This window comes from Pteropus medius, unplaced genomic scaffold, assembly GCF_902729225.1.
Source record: "Pteropus medius unplaced genomic scaffold, Ma_sr-lr_union100, whole genome shotgun sequence".
NCBI lineage: Eukaryota > Metazoa > Chordata > Mammalia > Chiroptera > Pteropodidae > Pteropus > Pteropus medius.
Genome location: NW_024346062.1, coordinates 3,192,750 through 3,219,519, shown reverse-complemented (window position 1 = coordinate 3,219,519; position 26,770 = coordinate 3,192,750). Strand labels below are relative to the sequence as shown.

The following is a 26,770-nucleotide window of genomic DNA, read 5'->3' as shown; positions in this document are numbered from 1 at the left end:
AGGATAAAGAAAACTTATTTTGCTTTTTGAGTTTTAAAGGATATCTTGTTAGATACATATTAGATGACATTTCTGCTAACAAGTTAAACAGTTAAATATGGCACAAAGTTTAAAAATAATTAGATGTGTGGTGATTTAATCTATAAACACAAAAAGATAGCTAAGCTTACAATATTAATTTCAGACAAAATAGATTCCAAGCAGTGATTATTAGACATATAAAAGAAAGGAGAAATGGACAAATAACAGTGTAGGGTATTATCTATGTTTGAAAGAGCAAGGGAATAAAAATTAGAGATAATATGAAGATATTAGGCAAATGGATTAAGAAGTAGACCAAGAATGTAGATATTTTATTAAATATCCATGGGAAATTATGAAAATTGATCATTGGTTAGACAACAAAAAATAATTGCTCAATAAATTCCTAAATACAAAAACTGTATAGTGCATTTTACCTAAACACAAATGGGAAAACTAGAAATTAAAACCTCCAACCATTTGTAAATAAAGTATATCTTTGGTTACATCTCTAAGGTTTGATATTGATGTTCCATTTTTTCTAACTCATCTAATCAGCATAATTTTGGTTTTGTTATATCCAATAACTTTGAGAAATCAAAATTATACTGAATAGATGAGTTAGGAAAAATATTGCGAACACTAACATCAAACCTGGTATATGCAAAGGCAAATTTAGAACCAAATTTATAATTTTATATTCTTTGTATTTAAGAAAAAAAGTTACTAATTTAATTAAGAAGTTTGAAAATAAACAATAAAACCTAAAAGCAGGAGAATAGAGATAATTTTTTAAAGAGGAATAAACAATAAAGCAGAAAGAAAAAGTAACTAATAAAACAATTCCTGGCAAGGATAATGATAAGAATGCTAATTCGATTTAGCATAGAGGAAACAAATCATCACCTGTGTTAGGGCCAACAGCTCAGTAAGGCAGTCCAGGGCAGGTGGGCATGTTCTACTCCACAAAGCCGTCCAAAGACTAAGGTTAATGGGTGCTTTGCCGTACATAGTACAGGACATTGTTGTGTTGGCCTGACAGAAATAAGTAGGAGGTATTTCATACTTACAAACAAGGTCTGAAAGTGGTGCATACCTCTTCTGCTCATATTTTATTAATAAGAACTTAATTTTTGGTGAGAACAAACAAGACTGAAGTATAATGTAGCTGGACAGCTGTGCGCCTGGCTACACTTCTGTAGCCAGGAAGGAAGAAGGGAAAAACAGATGTTTGAGATCTACTAGCAGACTCTCTCATAGTGGCTACAGACCACCCTTTTAAAGTATGCAAAAGTAGTATGTATGTGATTAAAACTAAAAATGTCAATGAAATGGAGTCCTCAGGGAAAAATGTAAATAATGACCATAATTATTTCCAAAATTGCCTTTGTATTCAGGCAGTTTTACTGCTGGATGCTTTTTAACTTTCAAAAAATTGATAAACGCCATATTATATAAACTTCTTCAGAGCATTATAAAAGAGTTTGGCATCCAATTCATTTTGAGAAGACAGAATAATCCTGATGCTCAAGCTTGAAAAATATAATGTAGTAAGGAACATTCACATTTAGAATATAGATGTAAAGGTCCTAAATAAAATATTAGCAAATACAGTTTATTAGCTTATTAAAAGAATCACCCATGATGATCAAGCATGGCTTATCTCAGAAATACAATGATGGTTTAAATTTAAGAACTCTATCAGTATATGATTACTTATATCATGCTTTCCAAAAGAAAAGCCAAATAATGCCCAATCAAATGTGAAAGGCAAAAGCAATCCTTTTTTTATTCTGACTTCCTTTTGAAAACGTTTTTTTAGAATACTGGGCAGAAAGGATTCTTAAAGGCATGACAAAATTCTCTAATAACAAACCAGCCAATAGAAAATGTTTATGCTTTGCATTAAGGTGTGAGAGACAGATGCCACCACTATCATCATTTTAAATCATTTCTCAAAAAAAAAAAAAAAAAACCAACAAAAAACCAAACAAAAACCTGTGTATGCCTTTAAAATAGTATAGATAGCTTAGTAATAAAAATCAATAATTCTGTGTTCAGTCTCTCCCTATTCAACCCTCCCTTTAATCATCCTTTTGATTTCTAATAATTGGACCATTATTTTAGTTCCTTTATTATTACCTTACAATTTTACATATGCTTAAAATATTTTTCCTATTCCACCAATATATACTTTATATCCTGATTCTCCAGTGTATAATAAGGCAACCAGTTCTCTAAAATCTTAGTAAATAAAACAAGTAGTTATTTTAATGTATAAAATCTTGATAAATGCTAATTTTTTTAGTAATTAATTGTATCCTAATTTTATTTTGAGCAAAATTTTATTATATGCCTGTTGTTTTGAAGCCTCCATACCAATGTATATACAACTTTTCTTTTTGCTACCAGAGGCCACTAATGATAATGAATAAGGTTAAAACAAGAACTCATTTAGCTTTTCAGATTTTTATATGAGAAAATGTAAAATAACAGTATACTTCTCTATTCTTAAATTCAGAAATAGGAAGTTAGAAAATAAAAAAAAAATTTTTAAATTCAATTATATAATAACAAAAGAAAGGGGAAAATGGGAAATGATGCTAGACATATACGCAAGGGAAAAATAAATAGCACAAAAAGAGGAACGGGCACAGTTGACGTATGTCTTCTTAGAGGGTAAAATGATATAAGCACAGAAAGTCCAAGAGAGGAAAATGACTACACAGATTTAAACAAAGATAAATATACAGCAACATGAAGAAAGATTTCATGGTGACTCTAAAATGTATTTTAATATATCCTTGGAAAAGCAAATGATTATTCCCTGATTTAGTTAATTTGAAAACACCAAATTTAATACATTGAATTTATAAAAAGTAGGTAAAGTTATATTAGTGATTTGGGAAAATACAAAAGAAATGAAAAATAAAGTCTTCAAAAAAACCTTGAAATTAGTTCACATGACAAAGTAAATGATTTAAGAGCAGTTAGAAGATACATATCTGAAAGTATATATTAAAAGCATACAAAGTAATTCACTAAAGAGACAAAACACTTTTAATGATAATATTTTTACATTTGCCCTGAAATTCTATATATTCAGTTTACTTAGAAGAAATACTTTAAAGCCATATCATTTGTATGTCTTTTTTTTGTAAGAGAGATTAAGAGTCAACCCTAAATAATCATAGATATATTACATAATACAGGATTTTCTATGGTATTCTAATGGAATTCACCCAAAGCAAGTGCAACTAATGCTTTGTAACAGTTCTTCATATAATTAAACTATTTGCTCTCCTTTTTTGATCTGATCACAACTCCCCCACCCCAAAGAATATTACATACTTTATGAGTTAGAGCCAACAACTTCCTGTGGATTCACAAGTCATGGCAAATTTGTCTTGTAAGTAGAAAGTTGAGACAAGTGTTAGAAATTCCAGTGATGAAAAAGAAATTCAGTACTTCTTCCTTCTACCCAAAACCCTGATCCCCAAAATTCGATTTTTATTTAGCTTACAGTTTCAAAACATGTATTATTTCTATTGCTACTGTATATAAATGAACAAGTTAGGCAGTTTGAGAAATACACTCTTTTATAATGCTTAAAGTGCCATTTAATGTACCTCTGTAATGTTTATTATCAGACTAGTATTTATTAATGATCTTGGTGTACCAAATGGTACTCTAAGCTGAGTCCACACAGTACAGTAAAGGGGAGAATTATCCTTTGCCAATAAACTGCAGTGTATGATTGGGCATGCATGGATAATTTAGCTCAAATATGTGGCCCACAAAGTGAAGTTTGGGCTGAAATGCTCTAAACTAGTGCTTTGTACTGGGTTTACAAACGAGATGATTACTGGTATTCTGTTCACTTTGTGTTCTTAGGCCAAGGCTAGAAATTACTATTGCACCAGAAAACTAAATCATGCTCTACACTATAAATCTTCCAGTTATAAAACTCTTTATTTTCAAGACATCTTTATCATTATGCCCAAAATATGATTATTAAGAAAGAAAAATTTCAATAAAATTCTTGTGCCATTGCGAAGGAATAGGTGCAAACTATAAGAATTTTAGTACATTTTGAAATGTAGATAGGCAGTCTTAACAGAGTAAAAGGAGTATTTAGTCACTGCAACCTACTCCATTAGTTTGTTTGTTTGTTTGATTGATTGATTGATTCATGACTATGTTATTTAAAATTATAATCCTACCCCCTTTATTGGGAACTCTCTATTCCCTGCTCTTTTTTTCTTCCATAGCACTTATTTCTGTCTCTCTTCCCTCCCTAGAATGTTAACTTGAAAAGAGCAAGGATTTTTTTTCTATTATATTAACTGCTATATTGCACAGCTTAAAAGAGTACTTGACAATATACATTTTGATTAAATTTATTAAATAATTTTGAAGTATAAAATTAAAATTCAAAGGCACTTCAAAGATTTAACTTCCTTAAATCTTCATCTGAATAATTTATTGTTTTACTTTTAAATAATTGCTGAAAAATAGGAAACATATATAAAGAACTTAGAAGAAAAAAAAGCTAGCACATTATATAACTTTAAACAATGTAGTCCCTCCAAATCAAAAAAGTAATGGAACCAACGATGACCCAGTATCATTACTTGTTAAATTTTAGTTAAGATGTAAACTAACATTTTTTTTTTCCTTCAGGTATGCAAAATCTTCTTTTATGTACTTTCTAGGCAATTAGAATTGAAGTAGAAATAGCATCTTTGAACTGCACTAAGAAAATTGCTGTAATTCACTAAATTGTTTTGTTTTAATAAACCTGCTCAACACTATAGTGTAGTATACATTTCTATAAAAGTATGGGTGAGTGTGATTCACAAACTTTTCTCTTTTTATGTCCTTGTATTGTAAAAACAAGTTTCTGTTCTGTAATTAATTAGAACAATAGTGATATCCTTTGTCTAGCTTTTAGTTCTAAGAGCAATTTCCACATGACAGTAATTGTCAAAGGATATAGATCAAATCTTTCTTTCTAGATCTGGCTTAATCATATATATTTAAACTAAAAGAGAATAAATGTATGGTGGTAAATTTTCCTCTTAGAGACTCCAACACTCTATATTCAATTTTTATGCAAGTTTAGTTAAAATGGAAAAAAAAGCAGTTTTCCTTTCATTTTTTTAAAAACATGAATGTTGACATATAAAGTGAAATAGAACAATATCTGGCAAATCGTAGGTATTCGATTAATGTACCCTAAATGAAAATGTATGTTTTACTTAAAGTAAAATAATAGATTAGTGTTTCATGAAGATGAAACACTAAGCTAAGAAATATTATTTCTCCTTTTATACTTTACGCTTTATCAGAAGTTTAGAATTTTAGCGTTCATAGGTAAGCAACATTTTAGATGGCCTCATTGAAATCTAGATGTCCTTAGGAAGTACTAAAATCATTGGCCTTATTATTAGTAACTGCTAGTGCTAAAGAATAAACATTATTATTTTTATCAGTTTATGTACTGGGAAATACTTGCTACGACTATGCTGAGATATTTTATCTTCTAATGGAATATTAATACATGAACAAATACAGATATATAGGTGAGGATAGCACAGCAGATACACTAGACCCAGGATTTGATTTGAGTTTTTTTCATAGCAGAACTGTTTTATTTATACTAATCTGTCTTCAGTATATTTCTGGTTCCTTCTTGACTGTTCTTAGTGTTTGTAATATGTTTAACCAGGTTGAAGGATGAAATCCATGGTCGTAGAACAGCTGTATATATTATTGCTCTATGTAAAAATTAGATCTAAAACTTTGATTTGATTACAAAGAGTGTAATCCAAAGTTTTTCATACTCCTTAGTCATGAAGCCCTAGGTTTCCATGAAATAATTTACGAGTGAAGTAGAGTTTGAATTTTTCAATCTGATTTTTTTCATAATCTGTTTACATGAGACTCATCTCTCCAAATCTAATTCCTTTCTCTTATTCAATCTCCTAATTACTTTTTCACCCTCACCACCGTATTTTTGCTATCAGTTATATTTTGGCTACAATTACTGTCTATCACAAAGTGAATAAATAATGTGTGTTGCCACATATAGGCAGAAAATATATCACTTGTTTATGACACATAGAAAAGCATAATCTAAAAAAAAAAAGTTATTTTTTTCTACTCCTACAAGCACCATTTTCAAACTTATTACCTACATATTTATCTATTGTTATTGATGTTGCCATTTCAGATGCCTATGCCTAAAATCATTTATTTAAACTTTTATCATTTTGTCATATTATTATTTGCCTTTTATAAATCATTCAAATATACCATTTAACTAAAGTTCTGTGCCTTCGAAGAGTTTAAAGAGACCTGTTTAAACCAAATAACTTAGTCATATATTAAACTAACTGTTGTATCTTAGTTTACCTCTGTAGTGGGGGAAATTACCAATATTTGTTCTTGGGAATGAAAAGCTTCCCTTCCTACAATCTAATATCATCCGTCTTGGTTTTGTGCCTTCTCTGTAATGATATAGGTTTGTTTCTCCTTTATTCTTTTCAGAGTGCTGCAGCAGCTCCCAGCCCAGTGCTAGGAAACATTCCCCCAGGAGATGGCATGCCAGTAGGTCCTGTACCACCAGGGTTCTTTCAGGTACTCAGAGAAACTCCAACTAGGAATGTTAAGGCTTAGGAACTCCTTTTTGATTTTACTTAAAGTTACGCAGGAGAATGAGGCTATTTTTATTCTTAAGGTAAATATAAATGCTGTGCAGCCAACTCTTGATTATTCAGAGCCTGGTTATATAGTACATAGATTAGCCCTTTCTTCCTGTATTATTGTTTTTATTCATGTTTTTATTTTGCTGTTTTATTGTTCAAGGAAAAAAGAAAGAATTGAAATGCAAATTAGGCCATTAAGTTAATTGTGGTAAAGATTTGGTGGGAGAAGAGGCTAAAGATAAGGTTCTGGAATGATATATGGATTTTAAGCATCTAAGCTATCCATATCTCCAGAGACTAAAGATAATCAAGATTTGGCTGTATTTTCAAAATATGGCTAAATCATAACCTATTCACTTATCTAGATTATAGGTTATATCAAAATATTTGAGAATCATCTTTGTGGCTTTTAAGCTGGAATTTTTATTAATATCATTACATAATGTTTTAAAATCAGGTTTAAAAATACATGTTAGTATTTTAAAATTTCAACAAGACCATTTATTTTAGCAACGATGATGATGATTTTAGAATTACAATACATCCCTTTTTAACTTTATGGTATCCACATCTTAAATCTGACAGATTCCTAACCCAAACCTCCAATAGATTCTGAAGCTTACTTTTTTTACTACGTGGTTAATTTTGTAACGCCCTTTGAGAAAATTAGAAAGAATTTAGAAGTTAAAAACTAGAGTTGGAAGGCATTACAGGAATTAATGTAATGTGCTATAATAATAATAATAATAATAATAATAATAATAATAGTTAACACTTAATAACTGCTTACTGTATACCATGCTTTGTTCTAAATGTTTTACACATATAAACTCTTAATCCTCACAATAGCCCTAGTTGTGAAGTACATATTATTATTATCATTCCCATTGCACAGATGAAAAAACCACAGCTTGATAGAGAGTAGTTTTCACAGCCAGACTCTTACAGGGCTGGGATTCAAATCAAAGCTTTCTGGACTTGTGTTATTGAATTCACCTTTTAAAGCTCATAGTTGATCATTATTCATAAAACCTTTCTAGCCCACTTTATTTTTTCCCTTATGCTTTTATTTCTCTTGCCAAGGATACATTGGGATTAGGGAATAAATCAGAAGAGTTTATCTATTTATGAGTTAGTAGAACCTCTCTAAGTGACACCTTTTAAAAGGCGGTTGGTTTTGGAAGGAAGCCAAATTCTTTCTAGGGTTAAGCAAAGGTGTATAAACCTATACATTTTGATTTTTACTTTTTGTAGAATGAACCATTCTCCCCTTACCTGCCTTCTGTTCGAATGTTGGTAAAAGTAGTTGAAACAGAGTTAAATTTATTTTATTTATTCCAATGTGATAAATAGTTGAATACTACTAGATGTCAGGCACTGTGGTAGGCATCTAAAAATAAGTATGCTGTACACTTAAAACTACTAAAATATTGAACGTCAAGTGAGGAAACATCAGAATGACCCTGTGCAGAGGTATTCAGAGTAAACACATACAGAAAGTAGAGAAGAAGTTGACAGAAATTCCTGGACATGAAATTGGGAAGGTATATGCTCTAGCACATTGAGAAGGGCTTTATATGCCATGTTAAGAATGTAAATCTTTATTCATGTCAGAGCTGTCAGATCTTTGAAATGGGCAGTGACCTGAATTCAAACTATAGAGTGGATCCAGGCTTTGTTAGGCACCTATGACACAATTGTGTACAAGACTCATGCCCTCAAAATACTCAAGCTATCGTTAATGAGAGAAAAAGCAATTAGAGTATAGAAAGAAAATGGCTGTATTAAATGAGTGGAATATGCTCTTACAGCAAACTAGAAGGCCACCAAACCCAATCTTGGGGGGGGCATTTCAGGGAAATATTGTTAAAGTAGTAAATGAAATACAGATCGGCCTCTAAAGACGAGTTAGGTGAGGGAGGCAGGGAGAGAGGGAAAGAATATTCCAGGAAGAGGGAAAAAGATGTATTAAGACCCAGAGGGAAAGCAAAGAGACCAAATATAAAACTGGAGCTTAATTAGCTAAAGAGACAGTGGTGTTGAGGTTCCAAAGGAAACTTGAGGAGGCTTGTAGGTTAGTTAAGAGTTTGAACTTGATCTTAAGGGCAGTGATAAGCTATTGAGGAATTTTAAGCAGGAGAGAGACATGTTCATGTTTGCATTTTTAGAAAAATTACTCCAGGTACAGTGTATAGCCAGGATTGTAGAGGGACAAGTCTCAACATAGGGAGACTATTTAGAAGGCTGTTACAGTAATTCGGGGGAGACTTGATGATGGCCTGAAATAAGACAGTGGCAGTGGGTATGGAGAGAGATGACCTGATTTGAGAGATAAATAAATGCTGGGGGTAAGGGTGGGGGCAGTTACAAGTAAAAGAATTCAACAATAATATTCCGGTTTCTAGCTCTCACTGAGGCTAGATGGGTTGAGATGCAGATTTCATTTTCTGATATGGGGTCCACAAATGAGGGGTCGGTTTGAGGTGGGACAGATGAGGTTCCTGAAGGATCTCCAATTAGAGATATCTGTTAGGCCAGTGAACTTACAAGTTTGACACCTAAGACATTAATCTAGACCAGAGATAAAAATTCCAAGATAATAATCATATTAAAGGCACTTGAATCCACAGGGGTAGGTTAATTATCCAGGGAGAAAGTATAGAATGAGAGAGTAAGCGGGTATACAATACAACTCCAAAAATTTTAATAAAAGATGAACATGGGCAATAGAACCCATTAAAGAGACTGGATGCATGGGTATCATCTTGTTGGCTGTTACAGTAGCCCAAGGAGCAGAGTTTGTGGATGTGTTCAAGAGCAGTGGCAGTATAGGATTAGAAAGCAAGAAGCAATTCATAGTTATGTTTGATAGGCCTTAGTTGATTAATCAAATAAGGGGTAGAAGAGAAAGATTTGGTGGAATCAAGAATGAATCTGAGGTTCTTACTTTGAACCTCTGGAAAATTTTAATGTCGTTATCTGCCTTAGAAAAGATAGGAGATAGAAAAAGTTTTAGATATAAATTTTACTTTTAGACACATCATTCCTATTTATCCAGGGAGACAATTCCAGCTAATCCTAAGTACTCTTTTTGCATCTTCAACAGGCTGAAATATGCCCAGTTTCCCTAGAAATGCCTCTCAAAACTATGCCTCTGAAAAATGCAAAACTATCAAATTTTTAAAAGAGAAATAGGATGTTATTATCTTTTGGTTAATATGGGATCAGACTACTCAAGTATTTCCTAAAAACCAGCATTGGTTTCCTATAGTAATTCTGACAGTGGTTAATAAAGAGTAAGTAGTTGCCTTCTATATGAGTAGAAATAGCAGCAGAAAATCATAATTCAAGTCCTAACACCAGTTTCTAATCCAGTTCCAAAGAGTTATTGACCTCCAAGAATTATCTAGAGTATAAGAATAGTTTTGAATCCCCATTCTTAGTGAGGAAATGCAAAGCTTGTTTCGAGATAGCCTGAATGGGATTAGGCCAGGAAAGGACTGAGACTATTAGAATCTAATGAATAAATGAAAGTAAAGAAAAAATTTGTAATTAGCACATAAAACACTGGCTTCAGTAGTTCTGCGCTCTACTCACTATGTGATCATATATATGATAAGAAGTATATTAATTCTCCTGAATTGACATACTCTTTTTATTTCTGTTTACATTGCAGGAAAAGCCCCCTTTTTTCCATTATAAGTATAGATTTAAATACATTACCAAATGGAATTATCACAAACTAAATTTGTGAATTCATAACAACTGCATTTAAATAATAGCAATTAATTTAAATTCTAATATAAATAATTATGATTAATACCTCATACATTTAACAAGTCCATTCTGGAAGGCAGGTTTTAGATTAGTGTCTTTCTATTTGTGACAGATGCTAACATTGTTCATACACTTTGACGTTTTCATTGAAATGGGAGAGCTTCTGTTGTTGAGTAAGGAACCCAATTAAGTAAAATCCACGGGAACAGTTGGACATGCTAAAGGGGAGGTATCAATTTAGTAAACTTGTCTAAAGTAAGCCACATATGTTTATTTACTTGAAGTCTTTTATCAGAGGAGTAATTCATATATGAAACTCTATAAATTCACAAAATGACCTACCATGGAACTGGCGAATGACTTTAGAGCAGCTTTCTTAAATTGGGAGGTCTTGCTACTGTCCTCAGTTTGAGGACTTGCTGCTCAGCTTCAAACCTGTGTGTTGATTGGCCTGTATGTTCATTTGGCAGTTTTAGTGGAAGAAAATACAGTGTTGTGTGGTGTGAGAATACATAGTAGACTCAGTACACTCAGAACTGAGTCTATACTTTACTTTCCTGTCCCTGTGCTGGTCTTATTCAAAAGTTTCACTGTATACTAAAAAATTTGAATTATATATTAAAATCCTTAAAATCTGGAATTTATTCATTCTCATAGCATTCTTACTAAAAGACAAGCAAAGTTTGATCCTTGTAATTTAATCGAATAGGCAGCAGTGTTCCTTGAACCAATTAGATTTTCTTCTTACTTATGTATAATAATCAAAATAGTTTAGTAAAATGCATAAAATAAAATGAAGTTCTCATTTTTTGGTGTTTTAAAAAAATTAAGACTATTAACTCTCTTACCTTAGCAAGTTCTATAATTTTATAGATTTGAGTAAGTAGCAAGAAAGCTTCTCTTGTGAATTTACTATAAGATACCACATTAAAAAAATGGACATTTTTTATTTCAATCGAAAACAAATCTGAGGAGGGTGTGAAAATACTTTATTTTTTCCTCCTCTTTATCGCAAGAAAATCTTTAAGAAGAAAACATTTTATTCTTATTACTCTACTAAACATATACATATCTTTTATATAAAAACAATATAATCTTTTAATACATGCTGATATAGATATCTTTGAGTGTATAATGTAGGATATACTTGTAAATATATAATTTTGAACTCTATATAGACTTTTGTTTATTTTTATGACCTTATGTTTTGTTTTTATTTTTATCTTGATACATTTGCTGTATTCTAATCACTGGATCTTTTCGTTTTCTTAACCAAAACTGTTGAAAACTAAAAATATATTGATGTTAGGTTGTAAATTTCAGACTTTGACATGAATAAGATTATAAATACTTGTTGAAGACAAAGTATACCAAGTAATTTAGTTTCAGACTAGGGTGGTCATTTATATTTTAAAATCTGAAATTGATCACGACTCTGATGTGGTAGAAAATATGTTGCAGCAGGTTTACAAGCCACACTTTGTTTCCAGGCTTAGTGTCGGTAATGCTAAAGCTGCTTTGCCATCTAGTGGTGGTTTGCGGATGTCTCTACTTGTTCAGGGTGTATTTTTCAGAGGTTCTATTTTTAGTAAGACTGCACTGTAGCAAGCTGACCTAATGCTTTGACATAGTAATAACACAATAAGGACAAAAGGAAAGAAGGAAAGGAAGGAAGGATGGAAGGAAGGAAGGAAGGGAGGGAGGGAGGGAGGGAGGGAAAGAAACAGAAGTCTCCACTTTTCTTCATGGTGTTATTGACTAGAAAAAGTTCAATATAAATGACTTCCATAAAGCAATGAAGATGAAAGCAAAGCTCAGGGTATTAAATATTCTCGATATTTTGAAAGAAAAAGAATCAAAAATGAGAAAAATAGTTATTTAATCTAACATTTGAAACTGAAAAGGAAGAACAAGAAGAAATGTTTTGCAAGGCCAGGTTAAATATTTCTGGAGGTAGATATTTATTTAACTTATTTATCTGGAAATAAATCCTACATTTTGACGTAATTCCTAACTCAGTATACTCTGCTCTGCTGTTATTCAGACTTTCAGAGAGCAACTTTTATTATCAGTATTACCTGTTTTACCCTATTATTTATACATACATGTAGTTAGTTTATATGTCTTCTCATCCTTTCTGTTATTAATCTTCATATTGTCTTGACTCCCGATGGTTTCTTTTCTTTTTATCCTTTCTGACCATGGCTGTTTCAGAAATTAGTTGTAGGAAATACTCTAAACCAGAAGAAACTCCCTTTCCCTCTCTCCAGAAGTTGCAGATACCATTTTTAATCTCTGATGATGAACTAAAAGATTCGTTAGTATATCTTTCTTAGTTTGACTAAGTAGGTCCTAAAAATCTCAAGTAGAATTGTCTTACTAGACTACCTCGTCTGACATTATCAATAATGAATAGTTTAAAAACTCGAACATTAAAATAGTATTTCTCAACTAAATACACCAAAGTTTAGAGAATGGAGGTAGGGAAAGTTGCTTATTTATCAGAGTTCAAGAAATGAAAATTAAGTTTAATTTTCTTAAAAATGTAATTTTGAATCTTTAAAGACAGATTCTAAATATTAAAAATAGAACAGGCCTTCCTCTAGTATAAGATAAAAGCAGCCTGAAAAATGAAGGTGCCCGACAGCTGCTGGCTTTGATAATGCTTTCACGCAGTCATGGTAATAGTTTTTCTGGCCTCAACTATTAGAACAAATTAAAACTGCTCAGCTTGAGTAAGTGAGCTTTTTTAAAAATTGCAGTTTCAAACTCTTAAAGACCTTACAGCGGTAACGAGATGGACAGAGCGCGAAGAAGGTAGTGTCAGGGCTTCAGAGTCTTTACACTGGTTTTCTAGTTAGAATGGAATGAAATAGTTTCCTCTTAGAAACTCTTCTCTCTCTCTCTCTCTTTTTTTTGTTTTTGTTTGTTAAAATGAGTATTTAGAAAAAAGTTAGCTTGGCCATCCTAGACCAGTGTTGGTTTTCTTTTTACTTTCATGCTGTTTCTATAAACTAAAGGTGTCAAGATATTTAATATGAAACAATAAAATACCACATTTTAAAATTATATCTGTGATAAGAGCTTATCTATTTTTTAAAATAATTTTGAATTACAGTTTTTCATTTGAAAAAATCTTATTGAAAATTCTTTCCAGAGTGCTGCAGTTTTTATTAAAGCCCCTTGGGGAAAAATATGCATAGCAAATTGCAACTATGCAAAGGCTATTTATAACACAGTTTTAATTTTTTATTTAATGTTGATTACAAAAATAAAAATGGTCACCATTCTTTGGGAAATTAAAGAAAAGGAATATTACAAATTCCTCATACAAATGGGACAAATTTGTCTTAAGTATATGTTAGGATGCCTTCAGTAAAGGGGAAAAGGAGTCAAATATGTGATGACGGAAAGAGATTTGATTTGGGGTGGTGAACACACAGTGCAATATATAGATGACGTATTATAGAACTGTATACTTGAAACCTATATAATTTTATTAGGCAATATCACTCCAATAAATTTAATAAAGAACATTTTTTAAATGGCTTATCACTTGGTGGTATTCGGGAATAATTTATCTTATAGTTTATATCAGAAATTGACAAACTTTTCCTGTGAAAAGCCAGAGAGTAAATATTTTAGGCTTTGAAGGTGTTAAAGTCACAACTCCTCAAATCTGTTGCTGCAGTGTAAAAGCAGCTATAGACACTGTGTAAACTAATGGACATGGCTATTCCAGTAAAACTTTATTTATAAAAATAATTAGTGGTCCAGATTTAGCCCGTGAGCCATAATTTGCCTCCTCCTGTTCTATATGAACAAGGTTACCACTAGGTAGCCTGTAAGAGATCCAAAAGGTAGACCGAGGGCAATGTTTCTCCACATGTGTTCCGTGCACTACTGACATGAGAGTCCTGGGAATCACCCCGTCCTAGTGTATTCAGATTTTCAGGAGTTGGGGGTGTGGGGCTAGAAATTCTTTGTGTTTTGTTGCATGTTTTCTTTTTAACAGATGAATCTTACAAACTAAAATTTGAGAACCGCGGGCTAAGATTGCTGACAACAATCAGCAACAAATATGTATTTAATGCCGTCCCCACCCCCACATACTGAGTTAGTACTGCAGTAAACAAGCTAAATAGAAATCCTAGCTTGTATGGAACTTAGAGCTTACTAAAGGAGACAGTCAACAAACAAAACATATGATATGTTAGATAGTGCTAAGGGCTGGGAAAAAAATGAAACAGAAAAGGAGAGTAGGTAGCATTGCAGAAGTTTTGTGTAGAGTGGCCAGAGAAGGACTCATCAAAATGTCATTTGAGTAAAGACTGAAAGAAATGAGGGAACAACCACATCTGGGACAAGAAAGCATAACGTTCAAAGCATGATTGGGTTTTTCAAGGGACGAGAAGGTCTGGGTAGCTCAAATGGAGTATCAGCTGGGGACAATAGTTAGATATGAGGTCATAGGTAACAGGAAGCCATATCAAGTAGAACTTTGTACATCATTGTAGGGATTTGGGGTTTTACTCAGAGTAGAGGGTTTTAACAGGGTCGTTCTGGCTGCTGTGTTTAGATTGGTCTGGAGGAGGGAAAGGTGGAAACAGAGAACAGTTTGGATGTCATTGTGAAATTTTGACCAGAGATTATTATGGCTTGGGCTAACGTGATAGTAGAAGTGGTAAGGAATGATTCAGTTCTAGATATATTATGAAGCTGGAGCCAACAGATTTTGGCGGTGGTTTGGATATGTGTTGTAGGAGAAAAAGATAAATCAAGGGTGACTGCAAGGCTTTTGGCCTGTTCAACTGGAAGAATGGAGTTGACATTTACTGATGTAGGTAAAACTTTAAGAGGCAGTATGAGGGGCAGTATCAGAAGCTTAGTTTTAAACTTAAGATTAAAATGGTTATTAGATATTCACAAGATGTTGAATAGGGAAAAAGTTTTCAGAATCTGGAGTTTTATGGTAATGGCTTGGGCTCCTAAAGCTATAATTTTGGGAGTCGTTAGCATGTTGATAATATTTAAAGCTCTGAGCCTGGACGACATCACCAAGATAGTATAGATAGAAACAAGAACCTCTGTAAGGATCCCAGGGCACTCTTAACATTAAGAAGTCAGGGAGATGAGGAGAAACCAACAAAGAAGAATGAGAAGGAGCAGCCCACGAGATAGGAAAAAAAACAGGCAATGTGGTATCTTGGAAACCAAATGAAGAAAATATTTTGAGAAGAGAAATGATCAGCTGTTTCAAGTGCTGCTGATGGTTCAAACTGGTTGAGGACTGACAACTAACCATTGGATCTAACGAGAAAGTTATTGGCAGCCTTGATAAAGCAGTTTCAGTGGAGCAGTGGGGGTGAAAACCTCATAAAAGTGGGTTCGGGTTAACCCAGGAAGAAAAAAATTGAAGTTAACGAGTATGTCCAACTCTTTCAGAGTTTTGCTCTAAAGCAGCGACCCCCAGTCTTTTTGGCACCGGTGCTCCTATGAGAATATCATACCTAATGATGGAGGTGGAGCTGAGGTAGTGATGTTAGCCCTGGGGAATGGCTGCAAATACAGGTGAAACTTCTTTTGCTAGCCTGCCACTCACCTCCTGCTATGCAGGCCTGTTCCTAACAGGCCAAGACTGGTACTGGTCTGTGGCCAGGGGTTTGGGGACCCCTGCTTTAAAGAGAAAGAAAAATGAAGCAGTAGCTGGAGGGAGAAGGGAAGGAGATCAAAGAAATGCTTCTGGGAGTGAAGTGTTGGCTATTATAAACTGTCCATCCCTGCCAAGGGACAAAGAAAATAGCTCTGACGGCACCTGTGGCAAGAGAGTAGGTATAGGCTATTGCCAGGTATCCTCCATTGTACCCAGGAATCAGGTATAGTCTTGAGTAAAAGTTATAATGCCAGGGAATAGAGTAATCAGATAGCCTTTGTGCATAGTAGGATGTTTATCAAGAGAACGAAATAGAATTATTTCCTTAGAATGCCTGCAAATGTAAATACTATCTGTTTTCTGTCTCTGAGATTACAAATACCTGAGACATCTATAAGTATTTTTCCACCCGAATTTCTTATAAATTTTATTTTGTACATGTGTCTATTTGAGACGTGTTTTTCCAAAATACATATTTTAAATTAGAGATAGAGAAATAACCTCAGTTTATGCAATTTGAATTCTCTCATCTTGCTGATTTTTATACTTTTTAGCATTAGTCAAATTAGTAAGCTCTAGTTTCAAAAGACTTTGGTGCATTAATAATTTATGTAAAAATTTGTGCTGTAGAAACAGCACAAATTTTATATACTTTAGACATGGAGTTTAGTAATTTTAAGTATAGACTTAATGGTTACAGGTAAATGGCTAAGCAAATATGAGAGTATCATTTCATTTCTAAAGAAAGTAAAAATGTATACAGTCCACCAGTAGAAACTTTCCTAGCACATGAAGATATTTGAAGGGTCAGAAAAGTAGCTTTTTTTTCTTTTCTTTTCCTTTTTTTTTTTTTTTTTTTTTGCAATGGTACATTTAGGTAAATTAAAGTACCTGTCTCACATGTCCAGCTCTAATCTGGAACCAGTTTATATGGAAGTATGAATATAAAATAGGAGACACAAAAAAAGGAGGGAAAACTTTTACATTCATTAATGAAAAATTAAGAGTAGCTTATAAAAATTATTGTTTTAGCTTCTTTTTTGGTTGAGTCAGCTGATAATATATCCTAACATAAATTTCAATATTTATTTTCATACCCATTGTGTTTTAATACCTTAATGTAGGTTAGTTTGTCCTTGTAACTTCAGTAAGAGGTGGAAGGCAGCACAGAGCCAGAATCAGCTTATGTAGGATTCCAGCTACATGTCTTACAGACACCAAAAAAAAAAAAAATCTGTTTGTCTGTATTTGTGAATGTAAATTGATCTAAGTAAAATTATTAGTTTTTTTATATTATTCAAACTTTTACTTTCTATTAGACCAGCAGCCAGGATAGTACCCATTCACAATCCACAAGTCCATTGCCACTCACCTATTTCTAATAAATGGTAATGAAGAATTAAGAAATAGAATCTTCTTGAAAAGGCCCATAATGTAAGTGAGCAATTTTGATGCTTACACTAAATTCATGTTAAAAGAATCAACCTGCTTATAGGTGTGTGCTGGATTAGATTAGCCTTGCCAAAATAACTTCTAGGAAACTGGGTCTGTTAATACTTTACATTATTTTTTTATGAGTTATTTTAATTAAGTGTTGATGATGATGGAATATCTAAGATGTATGAAAGATAAACGCCATATTTATGCTTATTAGCAAAATATGCCAGCACAAGTATGTCATTTTGTGAGCTAAATTAGTTTAATACTAGTTGGAATTAAAATGTGTTAATCAAGAGTGTCTTATCCACTGGGGTGTCAGTAATGTCTGATGGAGATTTTCATGAAAAACGGAAAAGAAACTAAACCAATTAAAATATGTGAATTGTAAAGTAACTTTGGCGAAATTCATTTGATGTATAATTTATGCTTCATTACTTTTCTACAAAAAAAAACTCATGAAGAAAACTCATGAAGCATTTCATAGAATTATAAATATAAATATATGTGAATGTTATTATATATAACATGGCTAAAATGAAATGCTGAAGTCACAATATTTTGTAATGATTTTTCAAAGTAATATTCTCAGTAGCACATGACTATAAGAAACTCAAAACATTTAAGAGAAAAAGATATTTTTTCCAAGTGAAATATAGAATAGCAAAATTGAGAATAGAAATCTATATAGGAAAGTCATGTACAGTAAAGGGAATAAATTAACTAAAAACTGGATGCAGAATAAGTAAAAAGTAATATTTAGTTTTTAAAAGAATGTTTATGCTTTTGGTTAAATCTTACAATGAATATGTCTGTTATCTTTCTAGGACTGTAAATAAATAATCAAAACTTGCCATATTTGTCATTTTCTAAAATTATGTTTGGGAGAAGTTTTTCCCTTGAAAGAGTCTAGAATAATTTTTTTTTTTTTGGTCAGAGAGTGTGTCTTCCCTTTGTCTGCTTAAAATAGTACATCAAAAATATCAAAACAAAGATTAAGTCTGTCTAAAGCCATGCCTATATAGAACCAAGTAAGGTAGATATTTGATCTTTATGTAATTAATATAATTACTTAAAGATAACTCACATTTTTTTCAGGCTGTACATCACTTTTTACTTTTGTGATTTTGCCTAAATGTTGGTGGAAGCAGATTACTTTTTGGCAAATAATCATTTTGTAACAGGTTTTTGGACTGAAGATGGTTATGTGCTAAAGACAATTTGATTAAGAAAGCAGAATGTTTCATGTTCTTACTCAAATGCTGAACCTTTTATTAATGGAAAGAAAATATGTAAGTTTTGTGGAGGAAGGGAAAATGTCCCCTCTTTTTCCTGTTAGTTCTGGCTGGTCTAATAATCAAATTGACATGAGACACATTAACAGGTAAAAATAACCAAATTTTCTACACAAGGGGAATTTTCATAAGAATATGCAACCCAGAGACAAATCAGGCACTTGAGGCTTGTATGTCATCTTGAGCTAAGGATAAAGGGTGGGATAGGTAGAGGTTTGAGACTTCAAAGTGGAGGAAGGCAATTCACATGGAGATACAAAAGCAAATATTTGGTAACAAATGTTTGCTGGGCCATCTTTAACACTGGGACACAGAGAGAACTTTGATGATCAAAGGGGCCTTGCTAGGTTCTTCTCTGTCTGCCACACGCTAGTTCATATTAAACTATGATTACCGATGATAGTTCCCTTCCCGGAGCAGATCCTCTATCTAATTTTTTTAGGTAGTTAGGGAGAAGGTCAAAGGTTCTTCCTGAGTCTTTGGTTTCTTATAAATAACCAGCTTCAAATAATCAATATCCCAAAGAGGCATATTTTGAAGTGGCAAAATTTGCTCACCTTCAGCTGTAATATGTTGTTTCTGAAACCTAAGAATTATAGCTTTTCGAATATATTTCAATCCAAAACAACTAGTCTCCCATGTATAAACACGGCACTTTATGAAACAAACAACTGAGAGATGAGACACTGTATGGAATTGTTAGCATTTTTCATGGCTGGTCTGTGCTTCAGAAAAAGATCAGTAAGTTACCACAGTTTCTTTGCCAAATCATGCATAAATTAACCTGACATTCTTTTATAACAAAGAGTGGTTACTAAATACTACTACTCTATAAAATTGCCTAAGAATTATTATTTTTAACTCTGACACCCCAGGAATAGTAAGAGAAACCTGAAAGCAGTAGAAGAGGATAAAAGGCCTTATTATCATCTGAATTGTAAGTTCTCTTATATGTTGTTGATATGGATATTTTAATTATAATTCAGTATCTTTTTGGGGTCTCCAACACTTTGTTCATTGCCTACTTTTATTAGGTCCTCTGGAAGATATAATTTATCCTATTCAACCAAGTAGAATTTCCCCCTCTATACATATTTTATAAGCATTTTCTCATTAGAAAACCAGATATACCATGCCAATACTGTGGCTTAGTCTTCACAATATTAATAGATACTACCTAATTTTACCAAGACAGTATTTCAACAATAAATTGGTCGGGTGAGATTTTATACGAGAGAACCAAGCTTTATTATATCTTTTGCTGGTTCTGAGAGTTTTTCATCACTCTTGTTCATTCACTCAGTCACTGAGCCAGCTACAGAACCAACCAAATATTTATCTAATGCTACTCTGTATACTCTCTCTCAGAATATGCTTCTTTCACTTTCTCATGAACCTCATTATAAAGTTATCACGTTATAATGAACAGTTTAATTATAATGAAGTTTCTCTTCTAATAATACCACATCTATTTACCACCATTCTCCACACTTCTACAATTCCCTGTTGGCATTTGACATTAAAAACACAAGTAAATAGACTAATGACTACATATATTATCAAAACTCCACCAAAAATTCAAGAAAAGAGAGATAAAGCTTATGAAATTTATTTTTATTTCAGTTGTCACATTTCTTTTATTCCGGTGAATCAAGATAACATGCTAATTAGTGTTTTTAAAGCAAATTAACTTGCTTACATGAAATGCTACTGCCTTTTCAGCTTTTCATGGTTGAGTGGTAGGAAGGGTAAAGAATTCTTTAAGTGAATGGTTGCACAGCTGCTGGGTGGCATAGGAGGAGGTGCCTAGGCAGACAATTTATTTATGGTCAGTTGGTCATGAGAATGAAATATGCATACCTGCCTTTATTCTATAAATATATTACTGTAGTAGGACATTGCAGCAGTAAGAAAAGTAAAATGGTAATTAAGAAATTTGGTATTTGCTTTTGTTTTACATAAAATAAGGAGGTTGAACTAGTAAACTCTAAAAAGATAAACTTTCTAGTCTAAAAATATGTCAAAAAGTATATTCAAATAAAATTTTGTAAGTCATTTTACTATAATCGTACAATACAGAACTTATAAAACTTCAAGTGATTTGGGGAAGTAAGTCATTTTTTAAGGGAGTGTTCATTTGCTAAATTGTTTTTGTAAGTTCATGTTTACTTAGACTTGGTAATTGTGTAGTATTTCAGTCACTTAGAAAAATATTTTTTCAAAAATAGAAGCAAATTTCACATGAATAATTTTGTCCTCAAAAAAGTTCAAAGTTACTTTGAATTACATAAGTCCTGTATAATTATATATTCTAGAATATACCTCAGACTTCTCAATTAGAAGTATAAACTAATTGCTTCAATTGTCCACTCTAAAGAAGTTAGTGTTATCCTTCTCTTCATTATTGATCCATTCTAAATTATGCTCGCAAAATAAAATATAGTATACAGAAAATACTTAGATGTTTGGCATTTTAAAGAAACTTTTATTTTTAATGATTTAAAATTTTCTTATCAATTTGTTCTTAAAGATTAAATTTAAAGAGTTTCTAAAGCCACGTCGAAATATTTAACATAAGATATAAGCTGATTTATACATTGCTACATCAATTTAAATGATTCTAATAAATACCAGTTTTACTTTATGGATTTATTACATTTTGAAGCCTCACAGGAAGGTAATTACTTGCTCTGGGACAGTTTTGTGTTCTTTCCTCTGAAGTGGGTTTTCTACCTATCAAGGCACACATTATACTGCAGTGCAGTAAATCCTCTATGATAATGGTTTGAAAGTAGAAGGAAAGGAGCCTAGAGGGGTTCTTTAAAGAGGAAATGACATTTAAACTGGCTCTTGGAGGATTGATAGAAACTTACTTGAATGAGAGAGAATACAGAGTAATCTCAAGTAGAAAATATTCTGATGTTGATAAGTCATATTTGTAGGTTTTTAAGAAACTATTATTGTTAGAAAATATTAACAAAGTTAATAACATTTGAGCAATGTTTTAAGCAAAAAAAAAATGAGCAAAATCATTTATGCGCACTTTGATCTTGTAGCTATTAGAAGTTGTGCTTAAAATGGTTTTAATCACCTATAATTTGAGTACTGATAAATTATTTCTAAAACAATTTACCAGTACTGAAAATTTACCATTGGGGGGAAGGAGTTGTAATCTTCAGAGAGAAAGAATTGGACTGAGCAATCCACTTTCAACTAGAGTGAGGAAAGAGAGCGGGTTGCTTATAATTCTTAGGGAATTGAGATAAATCGTTAAGGGGTTTATGAAAGACCAAATAAAAAGAGGGAGACTGCTACTTTCCACTAACAGAAAGGGCAAAGAAAAAAGAAAAATCTCTCTTTAGAAAAGAGAAATTAGGCAAAGCGGAAGTTTAAAATTCCATGAATAATTCTTGATATAATGGAAAATAACAATCTTTTAAAATTGAATGAAATTTATACTGAAATAAAATATGATTCTAAATGGTATGATCATTTCTCTAAAAGACTACTTGGAGGAAATGAGCTGAATACTTGATTTGTATTTCTGTGAGTTTTTTTTTTTTCTTTCTTTCCTTTAGTGAGCAAATATTTATTGATTTTCTGGCTTTGTATGTATATTTATTCCTTTCACTTTGGGTTATCCCATTCATTCTGGGCAGACAACTGAAACATATAGAAACAAGAATTTATGTCTATAAATGTACTTTCCATATGTAACAGCGCCAACTGTGTTACTCAACTTATAATCTTACTCCATGAGTTTTGTCTAATTTTGAAAACTTTTTTAATAACATAACCTTGATTTTCAGTCATTCATAGCACTACATGCTCTAATAAGGATGATATAATATGACTTTTGAGGGAAGGCACCAGATTGAAATATTATTTTCTTTGGGTTTTCATTGATACTTGCCATTTGGTGAAGAGAACATTATATTTGTTCCAGATTAGTGGACTGATAGTAGAAAACAGTTTTTTCTAGAAAATTATTCCTCCTATTTATTACCAGACTGCGATCCTTGAAAAACCCTAAGCAGAGGGTAGTGATCTTTATCGGCCTTATTCACTGATATGTCCAACCACTAGAACAATGCCATTGTAGGTGTTTAATAAATATTTGTTGAATGAAGGACTGGCTCTCTAGCATACCTTTTAATCAATAAGTACAGCTTTTTTATTCTCCCAATTGCCTTTTGATCTGAACAGAACATAATTGTTGGTGTATTTTTTCCTTTAATTAGGTTTTCTTTTTTTCTCTGGAAAGCATAGAAATAAGTTTCTCCAACTCATTGATAAAGATGGTGTGTGCCTTAGGATCATGTGCTTATATCCTCACCCCCTACCCCACACATTTCAAATACTTATAGATATTTATAATATACTAATATTTATACTTAAAGGTAATGCTGGGAATAATTAACACAGAATCATAGGGTTTTATTTTATTGATTTTCCTAGGAGACATTAGAGAACATCTAGTCTAACTTCCTCACTTTAAGGTTAAGATAACTAAATCCCTGAAAGGTTATTTGCTCAGGGCCCCTTTGCTGATTATTGGTGGTGCAAAAGGCCTATAGAATCTAGGTTTTTGACTCCCAGTCAAATGTTTTTTGCACACACTTAAATATCTTTTTCCAGGAAAGGGTTTTTCCAGTTAATATATTGATTCACCATCGTGATACCTTCAGGCAAATATTGTGATGCCCAAACTATTAAAAAATATTTTTTTTTGCCCCAAATATAACGTATAAGAACATTTCATAGTCAAGGAGTCTTGGAGAACCTGTTCTTCCGAGGTTATTAATGCAGAATATTCACATGTCTGTCAATAGATGTACTTTTATAGTATTAGTAGGTAATCTCCTAGATTAGTAATTTACCATAAAAGAATTTAAATTTGTTTTAATATCTTAAATTACATTTGAGAGCAAATTGACTTCTGAATAGTGAAGTACAAATATTTGTACAGAATATTCTCAGTTGCTAATATTACAAACTCTTGGGTTCTGTTGCTGTATCTGTACCTCAACAAGTAGGCAGTCAAGGACCTATGTGGTTAACCACATGGCGTAAGGTAAGGATCAACCTGGATATTATGAGCTTATGTTATAACAGCACAAATTTGATATTGAAAATGCTTTACTCATAGCAATCTTTATATTTTAGATAAAAGTAGTAGATTTTTGTCTAAATTAACCAGATTTTTGTCACTTTTTTGCTTTAATTATGTAGATACAGATTAGAATTAGTAAGTGATTTTTCTTTTCTTTTCTTTTCTTTTCTTTTCTTTTTTGCCAAAAAAACACAAATTTGAACTTCTTGGAGGAGGACATACAAGAGGAGATAGCTAAAGAGAGATTCTGTCTCTCTCCCAATCTTATTCTGTCAGGACCTGCAGGGTCCCAGCTGTTATGCGCACTGCTTCTTCCTCTCAGCAGTCCCTTGATGAAGCCTCACAGTCAGATAAGAGAGTATGATGACAATCCCATTAAAACATATTTACTCACAATGCCATTGATTGCAGAAAAAATTTCTCTTTTCAAATAGTTCATTACACTAATTCTATAGCATCACTTTACATTCAGATGAACATGCAAAGCTCAAATGCTCTGTTTCAAATAAGGCACATCTCAATGTTTATCTCAGTATTTGGTATTTAGTAATATTTTTAACATAATTTCTACCTTGTATTTCATTTCAAAATGAATTTATTATAAATAAGAATTATTAGTAACCTCTTTTTTCCCCATGTTTCAAAAACTAAATCGAAATTACACTTTGGATTAGTGAATATGTCATAAAACATTACTTTGTGAAAGAAAGGCAACCATTCTAAAACCAATGACACAATATTTAATTATTAAACATTTTTAAGTGAGTCCAGAATTTAAATAGACAGTTGCAGAAATGAAATTAGGTGATTAGGAAAATAGCAGAGGAAGTGTGAATATTGGGATATACTAGTTGATAGTATATTAAACTAATTAATCCAGTTTGGAGTTTCAGAAATGATAAAAGAGATGACTTTGATCAGGTTTGTGTAAACTAAGCATTTTTTAAATGTTAAGCTTGGAAAATCCACTTAAGTTATATCAGCTGGAGGTGACAATATTACCTGAATGATCCGCTGTTTCTGTTCATTTAAAATGATCTCCTGGGAATACATTAACACATAATACTACAGTGAGCAGAAAGCCATATTGCTTGCTTAATTCTAAAGTTCCTCTTGTTGGTTTGTCCAGACCTTGGATTTTATTTTTCAGATGCTGCTTTTAAAATAGCCCTAGAAAATATATGTAGCTATGAACTATAGGCCTAATTTCTAAAAAATATTTGTAGAAAATACATTATAAATGTGGAATTTAATTATGTAAAGTATTATAGATTTGGCTTGCCCAAACCTTAGTTAAATTGATTCTTTATTTACATTTATTCTTAATATTTTACTTTATAACATTCAACTTTTTTGAGTTAATAATTCGCTTATGTTTCATGAAAGGAATAATCTTGCATTTAAGTGAATTATGTATCATGAAGTAATTAAACAAAATTATATTATTTTAATATAGCTTATAGAAAAAAATAAAAATGGAATTTTGAATGATTTTAGGAATAACTTCAAAAAATTTGATGCCTAAATCTGAGTGATCAAAAATATTCTTCTGTTCAACCTTGGACTATCACTAAAATGATATTTTTAGGATATTCTTCAAATAGTTATTTTTTGAGTCAACATATCTTAGTTTCTGATTCATTAATAAGATAAATTGAATTGAGTTTTAATATAAGACCATTTTTTCTTTTGTTGAAAGTACACACATCATAAACAGTTAGGCTCAAACTATGCAAAGAAATTACATCTTTAAAATTTATAATCAGTTTTGAATCACACCAAACCCTCATTCAAGGAAAACCAAACTTCTTTAGCCACAGTAACTCTTGGAAAAGAAATTTCTTTACCATTTTAAACAGAGCTACAAAAGAAAAGGTGAAGAAATTTGTGAACTTTAAAATTATTGAAGGAAATTGATAACCAAAGCTGATAAATCGGCCAAAAGTATATACTCAAGACCCAATTTGTTAATGATGTAGCCAGTAAGGCTGTTCCTGAAGTCTTAGCACGGAGATTCAATTGCCTAAATTTCTTAATCCTTTTTGCCAATTAGGCATTATTCTCTTAAAAATAATTCAACATTTTAAATAAATTGCTATAGTTACTTTAGTCATCTTTGATGTTTTTACTTTTTCTTTGGAAAATTTTCCAGATAGTCTACAAAAAATAAAATTTAGCAGTGACTTTTCTTAAAAGCAATTAGTTGACTGAAAGCAGACAGTAAATTGATTTATGTTTTGTATAATTCTAAAAAAATTTAAAGCAGTTTATTTTCAGTGTATTTTACATTGTGCCGTTTTTGTTTTGTTTTGTTTTGTTTATTTGTTTGTTTTATTTTAATAGCCTTTTATGTCACCTCGGTACCCTGGAGGTCCAAGGCCCCCATTGAGGATACCTAACCAGGTAAGATTTATGTGCTAAAGTTTTTGTTGTTGTTGTTGTTGTGCTTTTTAAAGAATCAATAAAGGTCTTGAAAATGTCACAAATATTTACCTTTATCCCTTCTCTACTCCAGTTAATGCTGCTTCTAGTAATATATAATCTACTTCAGGTGTTGGCAAACTATGCCCCATAAGTTGGCTGACTGTTTTTGTAAATAAAGTTTTATCAGAACACAGCCACACTCAATTCATCTATGTATTGTCTTTGGCTTTTTTTATACTGCAATAGAAGATTTGAGCAGTCATGATAGAGACCATATATGGCCTGCAACCCTAAAGTATTTACTATCTGGATCTTTACAGAAAAAAGTTTGCTGACCCGC

General features: G+C 32.0%; 1 protein-coding gene across 6 annotated transcripts in view; it reads left to right on the top strand.

Moving 5' to 3' along the window:
- Window positions 1-26,770, top strand: part of SSBP2 (single stranded DNA binding protein 2) — a 245,763-nt gene that overhangs the window by 164,967 nt on the left and 54,026 nt on the right. For 3 of the 6 annotated variants that reach the window (XM_039874971.1, XM_039874973.1, XM_039874969.1), the window contains exons 5-6: window positions 6,574-6,663; window positions 26,350-26,409. In XM_039874971.1, the coding sequence (XP_039730905.1) occupies window positions 6,574-6,663; window positions 26,350-26,409 (150 nt within the window). The remainder of the gene's footprint in view (window positions 1-6,573; window positions 6,664-26,349; window positions 26,410-26,770) is intronic. The other 3 variants (XM_039874974.1, XM_039874972.1, XM_039874975.1) reach the window with 1 other exon arrangement.